This window comes from Podarcis liolepis (genome assembly GCF_965112155.1).
Source record: "Podarcis liolepis genome assembly, chromosome: 15".
In the NCBI taxonomy this organism is placed as follows: Eukaryota; Metazoa; Chordata; class Lepidosauria; order Squamata; family Lacertidae; genus Podarcis; species Podarcis liolepis.
The window spans coordinates 14,995,600-15,011,751 of record NC_139566.1 but is presented as its reverse complement, the minus strand read 5'-3'; the positions used below and the strand labels follow the sequence as shown (position 1 = coordinate 15,011,751).

Here is a 16,152-nt window from a genome sequence, read left to right as displayed (position 1 = left end):
CGGCGCCTCCCGCCCAATCAGCGGCAGCTACGACAGAACGGCGCGGGCCCAATGAGGAAGCTTTGCGAGGGCGCAAGCCGCGGCGAGTATAGAGAAGCGGCCAATCACAGGACGGGGATGCCGCGTTCTATTCAGGAGCGGGAGGGTTAAGTCGCGTTGGGTTATGGGCTATGTAGTTTAGCTGAGCTTCGATGTCTCTAGTTGCGGCCTTTTTTATGTGTGTATGTTTCTGGCGCACTCAAAGCACAGCCTTTGATAATTTGAACGTTTAGTACCCTCTGCTTGCTCACTGGCCATATTTATTAAGTATCACACCGAGATTTCTGCCTTTTGTCCAACGGTCTCAACACAACACACTGTTTTGAACGCATGACAGTATCCAAATGAAAGCGAGTTTGCACACTCTGCATGCATTTGTGGGAAGCACAAGTTAAATACAAGCTTCATCTTCACAGGGAACAATCAACATGTAAAAATAATAATAGGAGGAAATGTCTCTTTGGAACACCAAGAGATCACAATGAAAGTTAGCTGCAGGGGTGCAGTCACTGATGAACATTTGTCGGTTGGTCTGTTTGTCGATTTGTTGTTAAATTTGTGTCCCACCTTTTCCGTCAAGTGGTGCTCAAGGAAGCTGACAGTGAAATCAAGTAAAATGCAAAATAACAAAAACAAGCAGGTTAAGCAAATCAATAAGCACAAAGTGGTGGCCAAACTGCAGCATGCACAATGGACTTAACAGCCAGCTTGTGAAGCTAAAGACCTGTCTGAATAAAAATGTTTTTGTCCATTGGTGAAAATTCATCATTTCACACCCACACCATACATTTAGAACATCCACAGCCCTCCAATAATCCTGTGAACTGTAATATGTTAAGGGTGCTGAGAACTATAATTCTGTGAGAGGTAAACTTCACTTCCCATTACCCTCCCTTTTATGGGGAAAAGGCACAACTGTTAAAGTGGTACAAAATATGATTTAAATATATGGTGTGAGTCTAACCTTAAAATATGCCTTCCTGGCTAAGGAGTCCCAGAGCTTGAGGAGCTTCCTACACTCCTCTGAGGGGCAAAGTCAAGCATTCAAAACAGATTCTGCAACTTATTTATGTCAAACCCAGCAAATATAGTTGTGCTCAACAGAGAGATGAAAAGTCATTTAATAAACATAACACAATGTATAAAACAAGTGAGAAATCAATAAAACGTCAAGCTATGTTGACCCTTTAACCGAAGCCTCCAGGAGCAGGTGAAGTCTAGTTTGGGAACACCATGAAAACATCTTCATTTGGAAAGGTAATCATGTTCAGCTGTCTGTAAATGGAGGTTAAAAAAAGGAGTCAGATCCTATGATTATTTATTACACTTTATCCCACTCATTCCAGCATGGTATGATGGTTAGGGTGTAGGACTAAGGTTTGAGAAACCAGGATTAAAATCCTCACTCAAGGCTCTTGCTCAAAATTCATAATGTGCCCACTGGTGCAAAAAAGTTTGGCAACTTTTGGTCTATGCTCTCAGTGCAAAGGTGGGAAGTTGTTGCCCTTCAGATGTTGTTAGACTAACTCCCATCATTCCCAGTTCATTGGCCATGCTGGCTGGGGCTGATGGGAGCTGGAGTCCTGTAACATCTGGAGGGCCCACACATATCTCCCGTCCCTGCCTTAGGAAATGGATATATTTCATTCTCTCCAGCTCCACTGAAGAGTACAAAGAGGTTAAGTTTGATTTCATTGAGCTCCTTTGAGGAAAGAAAGAGCATCTCTTCATTGGAGGCAAGCCTGAGAAAAAGAGATTAAATTCAGTGGACCTCCTACCCAGTGCTTTTTGTCCTGGCAGCATGTGCTGGTATCCAGTACTGTCACCTTCTTCGTTTTTTCAAATCAGAGCCACACACCTCCTTCCTGAAGCCTGGAAAGCTGCTGCCCGGCTTAGGGAGGGAGGGACAATACTCTGGCAGGGCCCAAGAGCCCTCTATTGCATGCTGAATACCGGCACCTTTTTTTTCTAGGGGGAAAAAAGCACTGTTCCTACCTCAAAGAAAGTGTCTAAGATCTTGTCAGTGGTGGATGCCTGAGACTGGAACTGCTGCTGGTTTGTCTCAATTGCTGTCATTAGTCGAAAGTAGAAGTAGAGATATTCCCACTCTCTAGACAAAGAAGGAAAAATCATTGGGGGTACCAAACAGCTTGGGACATAAGTACTGATAAGAGCATCTCCCCCTGTACAGTATTAACTATTTCAAGCCCTATAATCAGTGGAGGAGGCCCTGTTGGAGCAAGCGCTGCCTGGCTGGAGCTCACTTGCGGCAGCGTCTTCTCAGAGGTGATTCCCTATTTGTGGAATGCTCTTCCTGGTGAGATGCACCTGTCTCCCTCATAATTAACATTTAGGAGGGATGTTAAACTGTTACATTTCACCCAGGCATTTCATAACTGAAAGATACCGTTCCTGGCAACATTGTAATTATTAGCTAGAACTGTTTTTAAATGTTGTTTAGATATTCTTAACATTTTTATTCTAATGTTTATTCTACTGCTAAATTATTTTTTCCCGCCGCTTTTGGTTATCTGAGGGGAAGGTCTTCCTTATTACTACAGTGGTACCTCTAGTTACAAACTTAATTCATTCCGGAGGCCCATTCTTAACCTGAAACTGTTCTTAACTAGAGACGTGCTTTAGCTAATGGGGGCCTCTCGCTGCCGCTGCGCCACCAGCACACAATTTACCTTCTCATCCTGGGGCAAAGTTCTCAACTCGAGGTAACTCTTCCAGGTTAGCGGAGTTTGTAACCTGAAGCGTTTGTAACTTGAGGGGTTTGTAACTGAAGGTACCACTGTACTGATATTTGTAAGCCTCTGTGGAACTCCGCTTTCTTCTCTTCCGCTGAAGAGCAAGCTAAAAAAATGTTGCAAGTAGATACATTTTCATCTATTGGCTGCTGCGCCTCCTCACCTGTCCATCAACTCGAGGCTGCCATATTTTCCCATGACTGTCTGTCTGAATAATTCCTCCTCCTTTTCCTCTTTTGCTTGGGGCTTATCTGCTGTAGGGCATAAAAAGACTTGCCAGCATGCATAGCTTGGCTTCAATGTTAAGAATCACCTCCCTCCCTCTGAACTTGAGGTGGTAATCAGTGTTCATCCTACTCAGAGTATATCCATTGAATTGAATGGACATAACTAACTTAGGCTCATTCATTTTGGGTTCAGTTGATGAGTGCGGCACACAAAGAAGCCTGCATTTTGCAAGCATTGGCTGCTTGAAGGAGAAGTCCCTTTTGCAGATTATGCCTTTAAAAAAAAAAAAAAAAAGACCAGCTGCTTGCTTTGGTTATGCATGCCTGCTCACTCAGCCAAACTGAGCCAAACCCCACCCCGGTTCACCAGCACAGCAAAGGCAGCTAATGTGATGTCAGCTGATTGGCAAACAGGCATGGTTTGTGGGTGGGGAATGGCCTTGTGGGTCAAACTGGACCACACTCAAGGAGCAGGCAGTGGCGTAGCGTGGGTTGTCAGCACCCGGGGCAAGGCAAGTAATTTGCGCCCCCTAACCCGTGGATTTGCGCCCCCTAACCCTAACCCCCAGATGTTGCGCCCGGTGCGGCCGGCCCCCCCTGCACCCCCCACGCTACGCCACTGGGAGCAGGTGTGGCCTGCAGGGAAAGTCCGAGGGGCTGATAGAAATATTTGGAGGGCAACATTCGGGCCTGAGGTTCCTCCTTAAAGGTTCTAAGCCTGAGCCCAGTCTCAAAGCCTGCTGCCCATCTCCCCAAACACTCTTGTCACCTGCTGCTTTGCCAAAAACATCATCTGCGATACTGCTCTCCTTCAGTTCGACCCACTTCTGTCAATTGGAGAAAGAAATACAACTCAGTGACTGGAACGCTCATCCTGGCAGCCCCAGCCCCAGCTATTCCCTGTCAACCCCCAGTCTGCATGGGCATAGCCGGGGGGGGGCGGCAGCTGCCCCCTCCCAAATCAAGTAAATAAATATTTTACTAAAAGTATATATTGTAGAAGGGACGCGGGTGGCGCTGTGGGTTAAACCACAGAGCCTAGGACTTGACGATCAGAAGGCCGGCGGTTCGAATCCCCGCAACGGGGTGAGCTCCTGTTGCTCGGTCCCTGCTCCTGCCAACCTAGCAGTTCGAAAGCATGTCATGTGCAAGTAGATAAATAGGTACCGCCCCGGCAGGAAGGTAAATGGCGTTTCCATGTGCTGCTCTGGTTTGCCAGAAGCGACTTAGGCATGCTGGCCACATGATCCAGAAGCTGTCTGCAGACAAACGCCGGCTCCCTTGGCCTATAGAGCGAGATGAGCACGCAACCCCAGAGTCGGTCACGACAGGACCTAATGGTCAGGGTACCTTTTATATATTGTAGAAAGATTTTGACAATTTTTTCTGAGCACTTGAGACCAAAAGAAAGTTTAAAACTGTTGAGACATTTCATTCCGAATCTACTAGACAGTACCAGACAGAGGATGATGACAGGTGGGTGTCCAGCCCCACCCATCATGAATCCTGGGTACACCAATGGGAGCTGTGCTGACCTTTTGCCTCTTGAGCTCTTGACGCTTCACCAAAGCCATCTGAAAGTTGTCGACCAGGACCGCAATCACCAGGCTGCAAGAGAAAGGGAGGGAGGGCAGCAACGGGGCTGTGACTGTTCTATATTCCACAATTTACTAATTGCTTCCTCAAAGAGAAATGGAAATGTACATAAAACCACCGCTTTCATAAAAGTTAAAACAATCCCATATACAAAATCATTTAAAAATACATTGCATATATAGGAACGATTTCAAATCCAATACAGAGCCCAACTGCGTCTCAAGGCTTTAACAGCAATCGTTGCTATTCAGAGCCGGCCCACCCATGAGACTGGGTGAGGCAGTTGCCTCAGGCGGCAGTTGGGACATGGAGCAGATCCAGTGCACCGCTTGCCTCCTCCTCTTCTGCAGTCCTCGTGCTGCCACCGCCACTGCCTCCTCTCCCTCTTCCTCTACTGCCACCTGCTCCTCTCTGGCCTCCTTTTACTCCTCCACTGCCTTCAGGGCACCAGGACTTCCCTGGGCGGGCTGCTTCCAGTCGCCTCAGGCGGTAGAGGAGGCAGTGGGAGGGTAGCAACATTTTCTGCTGTGCCTCAAGCAGCAAAAATGTCCTGGGCTGGCCCTGTAGTTATTTAGTCTTTTCTTGGTTGTCTCGGGGTTTTAAGAAGAAGAAGAAGAGTTTGGATTTGTAGCAAAGTATTGGAAGACACAAGAACTACCCACACTGGAAGAATGGCAGATGAAGGTGATTGACTACATGGGACTGGCTGAGATGACTGGCAGAATCCGAGACCAAGGAAAAGAGACGGTGGAGGAAGATTGGAAGAAATTTAAAGTCTATCTTAAGAACTATTATAAAATAAATGAGTGCTAAAATGCCAAGGTTAGGGAAATTAAGAGGTTACAGCTGTATTGATTTGGTAAAAGACAGGAGGAGTAAAAGGTTAATTAGTTAAATTCTGAAGTGAGGATTTGCTGGAAGAAATTTGAAAATAGGGATGCAGAAAGGGAAGGTATGGGGAAGTCGGAGAAACAGGGTTCAAGAAAAGAAGGTTTTGAAATTTTACATGTTTATGTGTTTGTTTGTTATTGTATTGTGTATTGTTTGTGTTAAATATGTGTTAAAAAACCAATAAAAATCATTATAAAAAAAGAAGAGTTTGGATTTGATATCCCGCTTTATCACTCCCCTTCAGGAGTCTCAAAGCGGCTAACAATCTCCTTTCCCTTCCTCCCCCACAACAAACACTCTGTGAGGTGAGTGGGGCTGAGAGACTTCAGAGAAGTGTGACTAGCCTAAGGTCACCCAGCAGCTGCATGTGGAGGAGCAGAGACGCGAACCCGGTTCACCATATTACGAGTCCACCGCTCTTAACCACTACACCCCACTGGCTCTCTTTAAGAGCACTTATCGCTGCATTTAGTTTATCTAAAACTTCTTACCTTCGGTTTAAGCTTTTACCTTGCTGTGCTTTTTGGAATCCACCCCACATCCGTTCTGGTGTAATCAGCCAGAGTTCAATGTATTTAGTAAACAGTTAATCCCATTAAGAGTGTCTGGCTAAGACCAAAGAATCCCAAGTTCAAATGTGCTCAGTTGTGAAGCTCACCAGGAGTATGGCAGATTTCCCCGCCCAGTTTGGTAAACTTATCAACCCAATGGTCTCAAAGCAGGTGTCAGGAGGACAGCTCAGGCACCCAAATCCCATCCCCCCGAAACCAGACGCAAGGTCGTATCCAAGCAGATCCTCCTCCACTGTCACAGGAAGAACTAAATATACCACAGCAGGGGCACCAGGTCCTGGGGGCGTGTTCTTTTGGTGCTCCCCCCAATATTTGGGGGGGACAGGCCTCCCCCAGTGTCCAAGAATTGAAGAGGCGAAGCACAGAGCAGAGAGTGGTGAGGCTACAGTGGCTCACATACACAGAATTGCCCTCTCGCAAGCTGACATCTCTGTGCCAGAAAGAACCTCAGGCCGGTCCTTCCATATATGTATATATGCCTAACGGGGATATTGTGAGGATAAAATTCCAGGGTGGTGGTGGTGTGGGCGGACAGTGAACAATGTATACTACCTTGAGGGAAAAGCATAATATAATAAATGTAATAAATCAACAAACCGTCCCTTGACCTCCCATCCAAGGTCCTCTCCAGTAAGTCAAAAGCCTGAGGAGCCTATACTTACTTGAGAAGCAAGAAGTACTCCACAAGGATGTAGACGATCAGGAAGATGATGATGTACCAGGCACCTGGAAAGAAACACACATGGGGCCTGTGAGTGATAATGCTGCCTAGGGGTGGGCTTTTCAGGAAATCTCCACATTTAACATATTAGCATGGATCCCCCCCCCAATTATTGTCTTGCTCTTCACTCTTGACACGAGGTTGGGTGGGTTGGGTTTTTTTTAACCGATTGTGCTATGTTCTATGTACCCCCCTGACAAGCATCCTCTTCCCTCACCTGCTTCTTGACAGGTAAGGTAGATGAGGGACCAGTCATCCAAAGTGAAGAGCTGGAAAAGTGTGAAGATGCTGTTGAAGAGGTCTCCGAAGTGTTTTTCGTCAGCTTCATGGAACATGTCACGCAGCACCACGGAAGACATGACTGACGGGTGGAAGGCGGGGCTAAGGAACGAAACAAGGAGCCTTGGAAATGCAGGATCGCGGGAGAACGCCATCCCCTTGCCTCTTCCAAGGATTTGTAATTAACCTGTGGAATTCACTCGTCATAGGATGACATGACAGAAATCAGTGACAGTAAAATTTTGGGGAGCGGAAGAAGGCAGGTCTCAGTGTTGCCCTTGTTAGAGCTCAGCAGGGAGGAGGAGGAGGAGGAGGATGGGGACAAAACTAGAATTAATGGCCTCTGTCTATCATTGGCTCTGGCGCCACCTACTGCTGGCCTCCCTGCCTTCTGCCCTACCAGTCCCAATGGGCACCAGGTGCTCCTGGATTCTTCCCTCTCCCTGCTGCTCTTTCCTGGGAGGATACAGAGGAAAGAGAACATGAGGAGAATAATGGCTCCGATGGACTCGCAGGAAAGCAAAAAGGTGCTTGTGACTTCCTTGAGGTTCTGCATCACTCTACGTGGAAAAGCAAATAAAGAAACAGAGAGTTAGGTAGGGTTGTAAGGTCAGTCGCTGTCAACCCTACTGTCCCGCACCCCACCTTCTAAAACCTAGGAAGCTGCTATGGATTCCTCCAGATGACCCATTTATTGAGCAAATTACAGTTCCAAATATTCTTTGTGCACAGTGAGAGAAGAATGCTTTCAAGGTACAGGGCGGGAGGGTCCTGGTATTTGCTGGAAGCCCCCTTGCAAAATATTGACTATCTGGAGGCGTTAGGAGCTCTTCCATTCCCCTTCCCTCCCCCAGCTAGAAATTTTGGCGCTAACCGGAGGGTGAGCAGGAAGCGGATGGCGCGGATAGCGCGGACAGCCTTGCAGATTTTGAGGACCCGGAAGAGCGTGAGTTTGTTGCCGCGGTTGCCTTGTCTGGAGGAGATGAGCAAGGGGAGCAGAAAATCCAGCACCGTCATGCACATAATGAAGAAATCTGGCAAAGGGAAGAAGAGGAAACATAGAAATTAAGGCAGACCCACATGAAATGGTGCTTCAGACTGTCAGCTGAGCAACATTAAGCTTATACAACTAGTGTAACATTATGGGCATTCCAGAGAAAACAACAACACTTAGTTTAGTACAGTACTTTGCTTAGTACAGTGGTATCTCGGGTTACATACGCTTCAGGTTACAGACTCCGCTAACCCAGAAATAGTACCTTGGGTTAAGAACTTTGCTTCAGGATGAGAACAGAAATTGTGCTCCGGTGGCGTGGCAGCAGCGGGAGGCCCCATTAGCTTAAGTGGTACTTCAGGTTAAGAACTGTTTCAGGATAAGAACGGACCTCCGGAACGAATTAAGTACTTAACCTGAGGTACCACTGTACCAACCTTCTGAGAAGGGTCCGCTGTTAGTTCTGCACATGTTGCTATTCTCAGGCAGTCTGCTAATTAAATAATTTGCCCTGGAATCCCTTGGTATCAGCCAGGGCTTTTTCTCTCAGCTTGAACTTGCCGAAACTCAGTTCCAGAACCTCTCCATTGAGTGCCATTGCCATGATAAGAGAACAAGGGAGGCGTCCATGGTGGGTTCCGGCACCTCTTTTTCTAGAAACATAGAACTGGCGTCAGCACCTGTTCATATCCCCTCGACCACACTGCAGAAAGACCCACCAATGTCATTCCATGGGTCACGGAAATATTCGCAGCCCAACGCAATGAGCTTGAGGACGGCCTCTAACACGTAGACAGAAAGGAAGGCAGGATCCATGGCAGAAAAGAACCATTCTGTTGCAAGAGAGGAGAGAAAGAGAGAAGCATTTATTGTGGGAAAGCCACTCTCCTCCATGATGAAAGCTGTTGTGATCTGTGGAGATGCCCACCACTGAAGAAGGTGAATTGCCTAAGTGGGGAGTGGGGGCAGTAGTCCCTGGCTGAATCTACACAGGAGATAAAGGTGTGGGTACAGGACCACAGATAATGCCCCTAAAGCAGTGGTTCTCAACCTGTAGGTCCCCAGAAGTTGTTGGACTACAACTCCCATCATCCCTGAGCTCTGGCCTTGTTAGCTAGGGGTGATGGGAGTTGTAGTTCAACAACATCTGGGGACCCACAAGTTGAGAAAGGGTGCCCTAAAGGCAAGGCCAAACTCTGAAGTGGTCTCAGCAAGGTTCTGAAGCAACTGGCTGGTTTCTATTGGTGATAGGTAGTCACTGACTAGTGTTGCTTCCTGAAAGGGTCAGTGCCTTATTCTGCAGATATAAGGCCCTTGGGTCAATATGGCTTCCAGCTGTGGGGATCTCTCCTGAGGGACAGCCGTCAATCTGGGAGCAGAAGTTCTCCTTGGGGCAGGACTGAAGCCCCTGGCCTTATTGAAAGCCGAGCATGCTCTGGTTACTATCCAGCATTCAGAAGAAGTCTACAGAGCAGGATTATTTATGAGGCAAGAAACACCTCTCCTGTGGGCTGACCTCCCCGAATTTCAACCACCGCAAACGTTTGAGCCACCAGCAATACGGTGTTGATGGCAACCACCGAGCAGATTATGAAGTCAAAGATGAAAGACTGAGTCAAGTCGTAGATGATCTGCCTCAGCAAGACGAGGTGCGGGTAGATCTTCTGCCAGGCATGAACCACCATCTCTGTCATCGTCATTCGCCTGTGCTTCCTCTTGCGACGCTGGCGGGCCGGCTTTGCTAGAGTTAGAGAGGGAGGAAGAATCGTTTGAGGGCGAGGGCAGAGGAGGCAGCCATTCCCCTCCCCCAGTTTCTCAGAACACATGAGGTTGTCCTCTGCAACAAGGGCTTGGATAGCTCAGTTGGATAGAGCGTGGTGCTGACAATGCCAAGGTTGCAGGTTCAATCCTTGTATGCAACAGCGGCACATTCCTGCACTGCAGAGGGTTGGACTAGATGATCCTCAGGGTCCCTTCCAGCTCTACACTTCTAGGATTCTATGATTCCAAGGGACGTTGGAGAATCCAGAAGAGAAAGGGAATGGATGTGAGATTTGCTATGTTTGCTTATTCATCCCTTGCCCAGAACAGAAATTATCCAGTCAGTATTATTGGTAATGGACTAATGTAATGATAATGAGAGTGATTCTGTAATTAAATTGTTGGTACTAAAGGGTTAAGAGGTAACCAGTCGCTCTAATCACTGAGCAGCTGGAAGTCATTAAGCATCCAGGAATGTGAGTTAGTTTGTATAAATAGTCAGTTCACCCGTGTGTTCTCTCCCCCCCCCCCCCCCGTTTGCTAATATGAGTTAAGTTTAGAGCAAAGTTTTCTTTATGCCGGAGATAAAAGCATGTGTGCTTTATCGCCAGGGTTTTTTCTTTTGTAAATAAAGTTTTTTCCTGAGTTCCAAAGTGCTTGCTCCAGGATTCTTCATTGAAAGGTACTGACTCTCCTGCCTTCTTCAACCGCTGCACGAAATTCTCTGCTGAGATAAGATTTATGGCGTTGGAAGCGCACTGGACGTTTACTTAACATTAAACTAATTAAAGTTTAATGGACATAAATGATGTAAATGTTCACCATAGCAAGCAGCAATGCGGATAATTCAGTTTTTGTCAGGAGCCAAACTGCAGTGTAACAGAATCATAGAAGTGTAGTTGGAAGGGACCACAAGGGTCATCTAGTCCAACCCCCCTGCAATGCAGGAATCTCTCTGCCCAACATGGGGGTTGAACCCACAACCCTGAGATCAAGAGCAGGGGTAGGCAATCTAAGGCCCATGGGCCACAAGCAGCCCATGAGTCGCCTGCTAAACCAGCGCAGCACAGGAACTCGCTTCTGCAGCGCCAGAAATCACGTCTGCGCAGACGCCAGAAATCACGCGCACACACAATCTGGCCTACGGAGGGATTTGCACTGGAGTGAACCGGCCCAGGTGAGGTAAACCTTGCCAACCCCTGATCAAGAGTTTCATGCTGTTCCAGCACGATGGCCTTGGTCCGGTATACCTCAAGGAGCGTCTCCACTCCCATCGTTCTGCCCGGACACTGAGGTCCAGCACCGAGGGCCTTCTGGCGGTTCCCTCCCTGCGAGAAGCCAAGTTACAGGGAACCAGGCAGAGGGCCTTCTCGGTAGTGGCGCCCGCCCTTTCAAATGCCCTCCCACCAGATGTCAAAGAGAAAAACAACTACCAGACTTTTAGAAGACATCTGAAGGCAGCCCTGTTTAGGGAAGCTTTTAATATCTGAAAGACTATTGTATTTTAATATTTTGTTGGAAGCCGCCCAGAGTGGCTGAGGAAACCCAGCCAGATGGGCGGGGTATAAATAATAAATTATTGTTATTATTATACCAACTGAGCTTTCCCGCTGAATGTAACAAATTGTGGGTGGGAAAGAAATAAATCCCTTCTTACATACCTCCCTACAGCACCCATGTTGGGGACTAAGTCCCACAGTTCCAAGTACAGTACTCATTCCTGGAATTAGGCTGAGCTCCTCCTCCTCCAGAGGAAACCATGTTAAGTACAGTGATTTAATTTACTGAAATTGGGAATGCTTAAATGTATGAATGTGTGTTTAATTCTGGAATGTTTCCCAGTAACTCTCATGTGATTGGTTAATTCTGTTCACATGAGAGACATCTTATTACATTCTCCATTTTGTTTTGTGTGTGTGACTGACTTGACTGTAATGGCTGCATCTGCGTGAACACTGAAGAAAAGAGAGAACTCTCTAAATGCAACACACCCTCCAACATTTCTCTGATGAAAATCGGGACATCCTATTATTATTATACCCCACCCGCCTGCCTGGGTTGCCCCTACCACTCTAGGCGGCTTCCAACATATATTAAAACATAATAAAACATTGAACATTTAAAAACTTCCCTATGCAGGGCTGCCTTCAGAAGTCTTCTAAAGGTTGCGTAGTTATTTACCTCCTTGGCTTGGGAGGTTGTATAACTCCATACCCTCCAACATTTCTCCAGTGAAAATAGGGACGTCCCAAGGAAATGAGGACATTCCAGGATCTAATTTGAAACCGGGATGGTTTCTGTAAATCCAGGGCTGTCCCTGGAAAATAGGGACACTTGGAGGGTCTGATATGCAATAGAGGAGAAGAGTGCTAATGTTTCTCTCTGAATGTATGTGTCAAAAAGAAGTACAGAATCTGATGTTCTCCCAAAGAAGCAGTAAGGAGAAGTCGGCTGGAAAGAGAAAGTGGAAACCTCTTGGAAGGAGCTGGATGGGTTAGCTGGGTAATGTACAGAAGGCTGAGTGCAAGGATTGGAAAGACAGAAAGACAGAGTTAGTCTGAATGTTTACGGAAGAATCTTCAACTACCGTATTTACTCGAATTTATGTTCACTTTTTTGGCCAAATTATGTTGCGAATACTAAGGTGCGCGTTAGATTCAATGGCACATTTACATTCACCAATAGATAGATAGATAGATAGATAGATAGATAGATAGATAGATAGATAGACAGACAGACAGATATAACCATCCATCCATCCATCCATCCACATTTGGTTTCAAGGTTCTGAAAACTGAGGTGCACATTAGATTTGAAGGCGCGTTAGACTCGAATAAATATGGTAAGGGGACAAAACAAGTCCCATGCTTGGATAAGTATGTGAACGTAAATATATTCTTCGTTAGCTACGTGTTCTGCAAGTGAAAGCTTTGAATATTTTAAACCTTGTTTTAATTTCAATAAAAGAGTCAGTCTTGCACATGATTTGGCTTCCGAGCGGCAATTTAGCTACTCTGCCAACAGACCAATCTCCATGTAAACTTCCCCTCCAACCATCCTGCCAGGGTTTTTGGGAGCTAAGGATCTGGAGCTCTGACTAGAAAAGGCTCCCTGCTCCTGACAGAGACAGCCCTGAGCTCGATGGCCATCAGTATAAAGCACATGGCCATCTAAAAATGGTCCGGGGGGGGTGGGAAGTTCTGCTGCACCTATGTAAAGTCAAATTGTACCCCTGGAATCGCCCCCTCACTTTTGACTCTTATCCCTCCAGGTGCATTCTTGGAACTTCTCCTCGACCTGCTGCTCTGATTGCTGAATCTTCTCCGGGAATGTCTAGACCCTCTCAAGGAGGGTGAGATGGAGGTGACGGCCAGGACCATGGAAGGCTCGGGGTGGGCTGAGGGTGAATACCCAGGCGCAAGGCTGGAAGTCCCAGGCATTCCTGTGCCTGCACCCTGGGCTTGGCCCTGCTCCTGGGTCGGGACCTGCAGCATTTTCTCCATCTGAGGCACAGAGGACATGGCAGGCACGGTGAGGTACCGGTAATCCATGGTGGCGAATTGAAGGAGCCCTCGTGGCTCAGACGCGCCTGCCTAGAAATGTCCTCCCAGTCGGCTTCTCCAGTCTGGGCTGTGGCGAACCTGGAACACGGAAGGCCCCAGGCTTCCGAATGGGGAGCCTTGGCAGCTCTTTGTGATGCCATCATGAGGCAAGGCAAAGGATGCCAAGGCAGTCAGAGGCGGTGGTGTTAGCAGACAGTCTATGGAGCCTAAGGCCCAGGCCGCAGATCTCCTGCCCCTCTCCACATTTTATTTTTAGGTTTTTTTTCCAACTGACCTTTTCTACGTCCGGACAGATACCATGTAAGAAACCAGAACCAATAACAGAAAAGCAAACCAATCCCTCTGCAAAAAGTGTTTGATTTTCTTCTAGAAACTGGTTGGCAACACAGTACTGTACTCATAATCCTCCAACATGCTGGAGTCCCAGATCGGGACGCTCCTTTTTTTTGGTCCCGAATTCTCACACGTGCGTGTGAACACAAGACCAAAAGACGCTTGTTTTTTTGTTTTGTGAAAACGGGAGCTTCAAAGCAGAGGCGCCGGCAACTCCTAGGGACGCAGGTCCCTTTGTGCCCCCCACCCACCTAATAAAAGCCACGTTTGGACTTCATTTTGCAAGGAATTTGTAGCAGGGTTGCTGGAGGGCAAGAGAGCTGGGATTGGGCACAAACCTTCAACGTTGTTTCTTACAGCCCTTGAGACTGGAGTAAGTCCTAGAGCTCTGCTAGGACAAGAGAGGAAGCGGCTCCTGGCTACTTATCATATTTTAGAATTAAACCAGGAGTGCTTAATTCAGATCACTTGGAGGGTAAAGCTCCCCACCTATAATTATTGTTGTTGTTGTCGTTGTCAGTGTTTGATTTTTTTTAGGGAAGGAAAGCTGTCGGTACACACAATAAAGTTGTTAAAGTAAGTACAACACTTTTAACATTTTGGGGTGGGGGGGGAAGGTGCCAATACTGTGTACTCTTGAGTACCCTCAGAAAAAAAGAAATGGTGGTTGTTGTTGTTAATCCACCCTTTACCACAAGGTACCAAGGCAGGTTATAATTAAAACACAATACTGTATTGAAAAGCAATTTAAAGCAGCTTAGGTTGATCTCTCCTGTGAACTGCCCTGAGACCTCCAGGTATAGGGTGGTATATAAATAATAATAATAATGATGATGATGATGATGCCGATGTCACAGAAATAAGGCAGGTCCTAAAAATATGCTCAAGCAGGCAAATGCATAATTTTGCAGCCAGCCGCTGTTGCTTTGGTGTGAGCAGGAAGGCACCCAAGATGCCTACAAACTTGGGCTTGGGGAGAGTTGGGTTCAAGTCCCTTTTTAGCTTTAAGAATTCAGAGTAGCCCTGGACCAGTCGCAGTTTCTGAGACCAGTCAACCTCACAGAGCTGTTTTGGGGATAAAAAGTGGGGTGATGGGTGGGGGAATAACCCTTCATCAGCACTAGGTACCTCTATTGCTAAGATTGGGCGCAGGGTTTATCTGCCCCCAATATGTTATTCAAGTTGGCACCACTGCTTCAAAGCGTGGCATTCCCTGACATCATAGGGATGCCAGGAGACTGACAGGTGGCTCCTCCAGCTGGCCTGCCAGGGTTGGGGGAGCTAAGGATTTGGGGCCCTGACTAGAAAAGGCTCCCCACTCCTGATGCAGACAGCCCTGGGCTCCCTGTCCAGTGGTCCAATTCAGTATAAAGCAGATCCTAGAAAAAGCAGCAATGCTGGCTCCCCCCCATTTTGAAGGAAGTTAAGTAATAATACACTTGGCTGTCAAAAAATGGGTCAGGTGGGGAGGCCCGCCACACTAACATTAAGTCTAAATGCACCCCTGGAATTGCCCCCTCACTTTTGACTCTCGATCCTGTGTGTATGGTTTTGGATCCTTGCATTGACCTCCTGCTGCTCCTGCTGCCCCTGCTGAATCTCCTGGGCCCTTTCATGAAGGGCGACATGGAGGTGACGGCCAGGACCGTGGAAGGCTCTGGGCGGGGTGAGGACCCAAGGCCGGAAGTCCCAGGCATTCCGGCGCCTGCACCCTGGGCTTGCCCCTGCTCCTGGGTCGGGACTTGCAGCATTTTCTCCATCTGAGGCACAGAGGAAATGGCAGGCACGGTGAGGTAATTCATGGTGGCGAATTGAAGGAGCCCTCGTGGCTCAGACGCGCCGGCCTAGAAATGTCCTCCCAGTCGGCTTCTCCAGTCTGGGCTGTGGCGAACCTGGAACACGGAAGGCCCCAGGCTTCCGAATGGGGAGCCTTGGCAGCTCTTTGTGATGCCATCATGAGGCAAGGCAAAGGATGCCAAGGCAGTCAGAGGCGGTGGTGTTAGCAGACAGTCTATGGAGCCTAAGGCCCAGGCCACAGATCCCCTGCCCCTCTCCACATTTTAATTTTACCTTTTTTCCCCCAAACTGACCATGTAGGGAATCATAACCAATAACAGAAAAGCAAACCAATGCCAGTGTGGTGTAGTGGTTAAGAGCGGTGGACTCGTAATCTGGTGAACCGGGTTGACTTCCCCACTCCTCCACAGGCAGCTGCTGGGTGATCTTGGGCTAGTCACACTTCTCTGAAGTCTCTCAGCCCCACTCACCTCACAGAGTGTTTGTTGTGGGGGAGGAAGGGAAAGGAGAATGTTAGCCGCTTTGAGACTCCTTCGGGTAGTGATAAAGCGGGACATCAAATCCAAACTCTACAAGAAGGTGGGGAAAGTTTCAAAAACTGGTTGGCAACACAGTCCTGTACTCAT

At 47.6% G+C, this 16,152-nt stretch overlaps 1 protein-coding gene and 1 long non-coding RNA gene across 10 annotated transcripts in view; one reads left to right on the top strand and one right to left on the bottom strand.

The window, feature by feature from the left end:
• Positions 1 to 16,152, top strand: part of LOC310694616 — a 197,782-nt gene that overhangs the window by 135,564 nt on the left and 46,066 nt on the right. The gene's annotated exons all lie outside the window — the stretch shown is intronic.
• CATSPER1 (cation channel sperm associated 1) lies at positions 1,145 to 15,757 on the bottom strand. Of its 9 annotated transcripts, none has more exons than XM_083477807.1 (12): positions 15,252 to 15,757; positions 9,589 to 9,813; positions 8,792 to 8,905; positions 7,953 to 8,112; positions 7,547 to 7,638; positions 7,017 to 7,160; positions 6,741 to 6,804; positions 4,555 to 4,627; positions 3,789 to 3,846; positions 2,956 to 3,043; positions 2,035 to 2,149; positions 1,145 to 1,314 (listed from the first exon to the last, which is right to left on the bottom strand). In XM_083477807.1, exons 1-12 carry the CDS (start codon positions 15,529 to 15,531, stop codon positions 1,285 to 1,287), a joined length of 1,443 nt encoding a protein of 480 aa, XP_083333933.1. In that variant the 5' UTR covers positions 15,532 to 15,757; the 3' UTR covers positions 1,145 to 1,284. The 9 variants fall into 9 exon arrangements, with proteins under 9 accessions (XP_083333933.1, XP_083333932.1, XP_083333934.1 ...); XM_083477806.1 differs by having other exon boundaries at positions 2,956 to 3,046; positions 15,252 to 15,756; XM_083477808.1 differs by lacking the exon at positions 15,252 to 15,757 and adding an exon at positions 13,671 to 14,198 and having other exon boundaries at positions 2,956 to 3,046.

Bases quoted from the DNA above. Each gene is read 5' to 3' on its own strand.
- CATSPER1 (XM_083477804.1), bottom strand. From the start codon at position 13,384: ATGGATTACCGGTACCTCACCGTGCCTGCCATGTCCTCTGTGCCTCAG. The intron at 6,805-7,016 runs GTGAGGGAAGAG...GTTTCTTTCCAG, and splicing joins CCTTACCTGTCAAGAAGCAG to GTGCCTGGTACATCATCATC. The intron at 4,628-6,740 runs GTAAGTATAGGC...TTTCTCTTGCAG, and splicing joins GAGTACTTCTTGCTTCTCAA to CCTGGTGATTGCGGTCCTGG.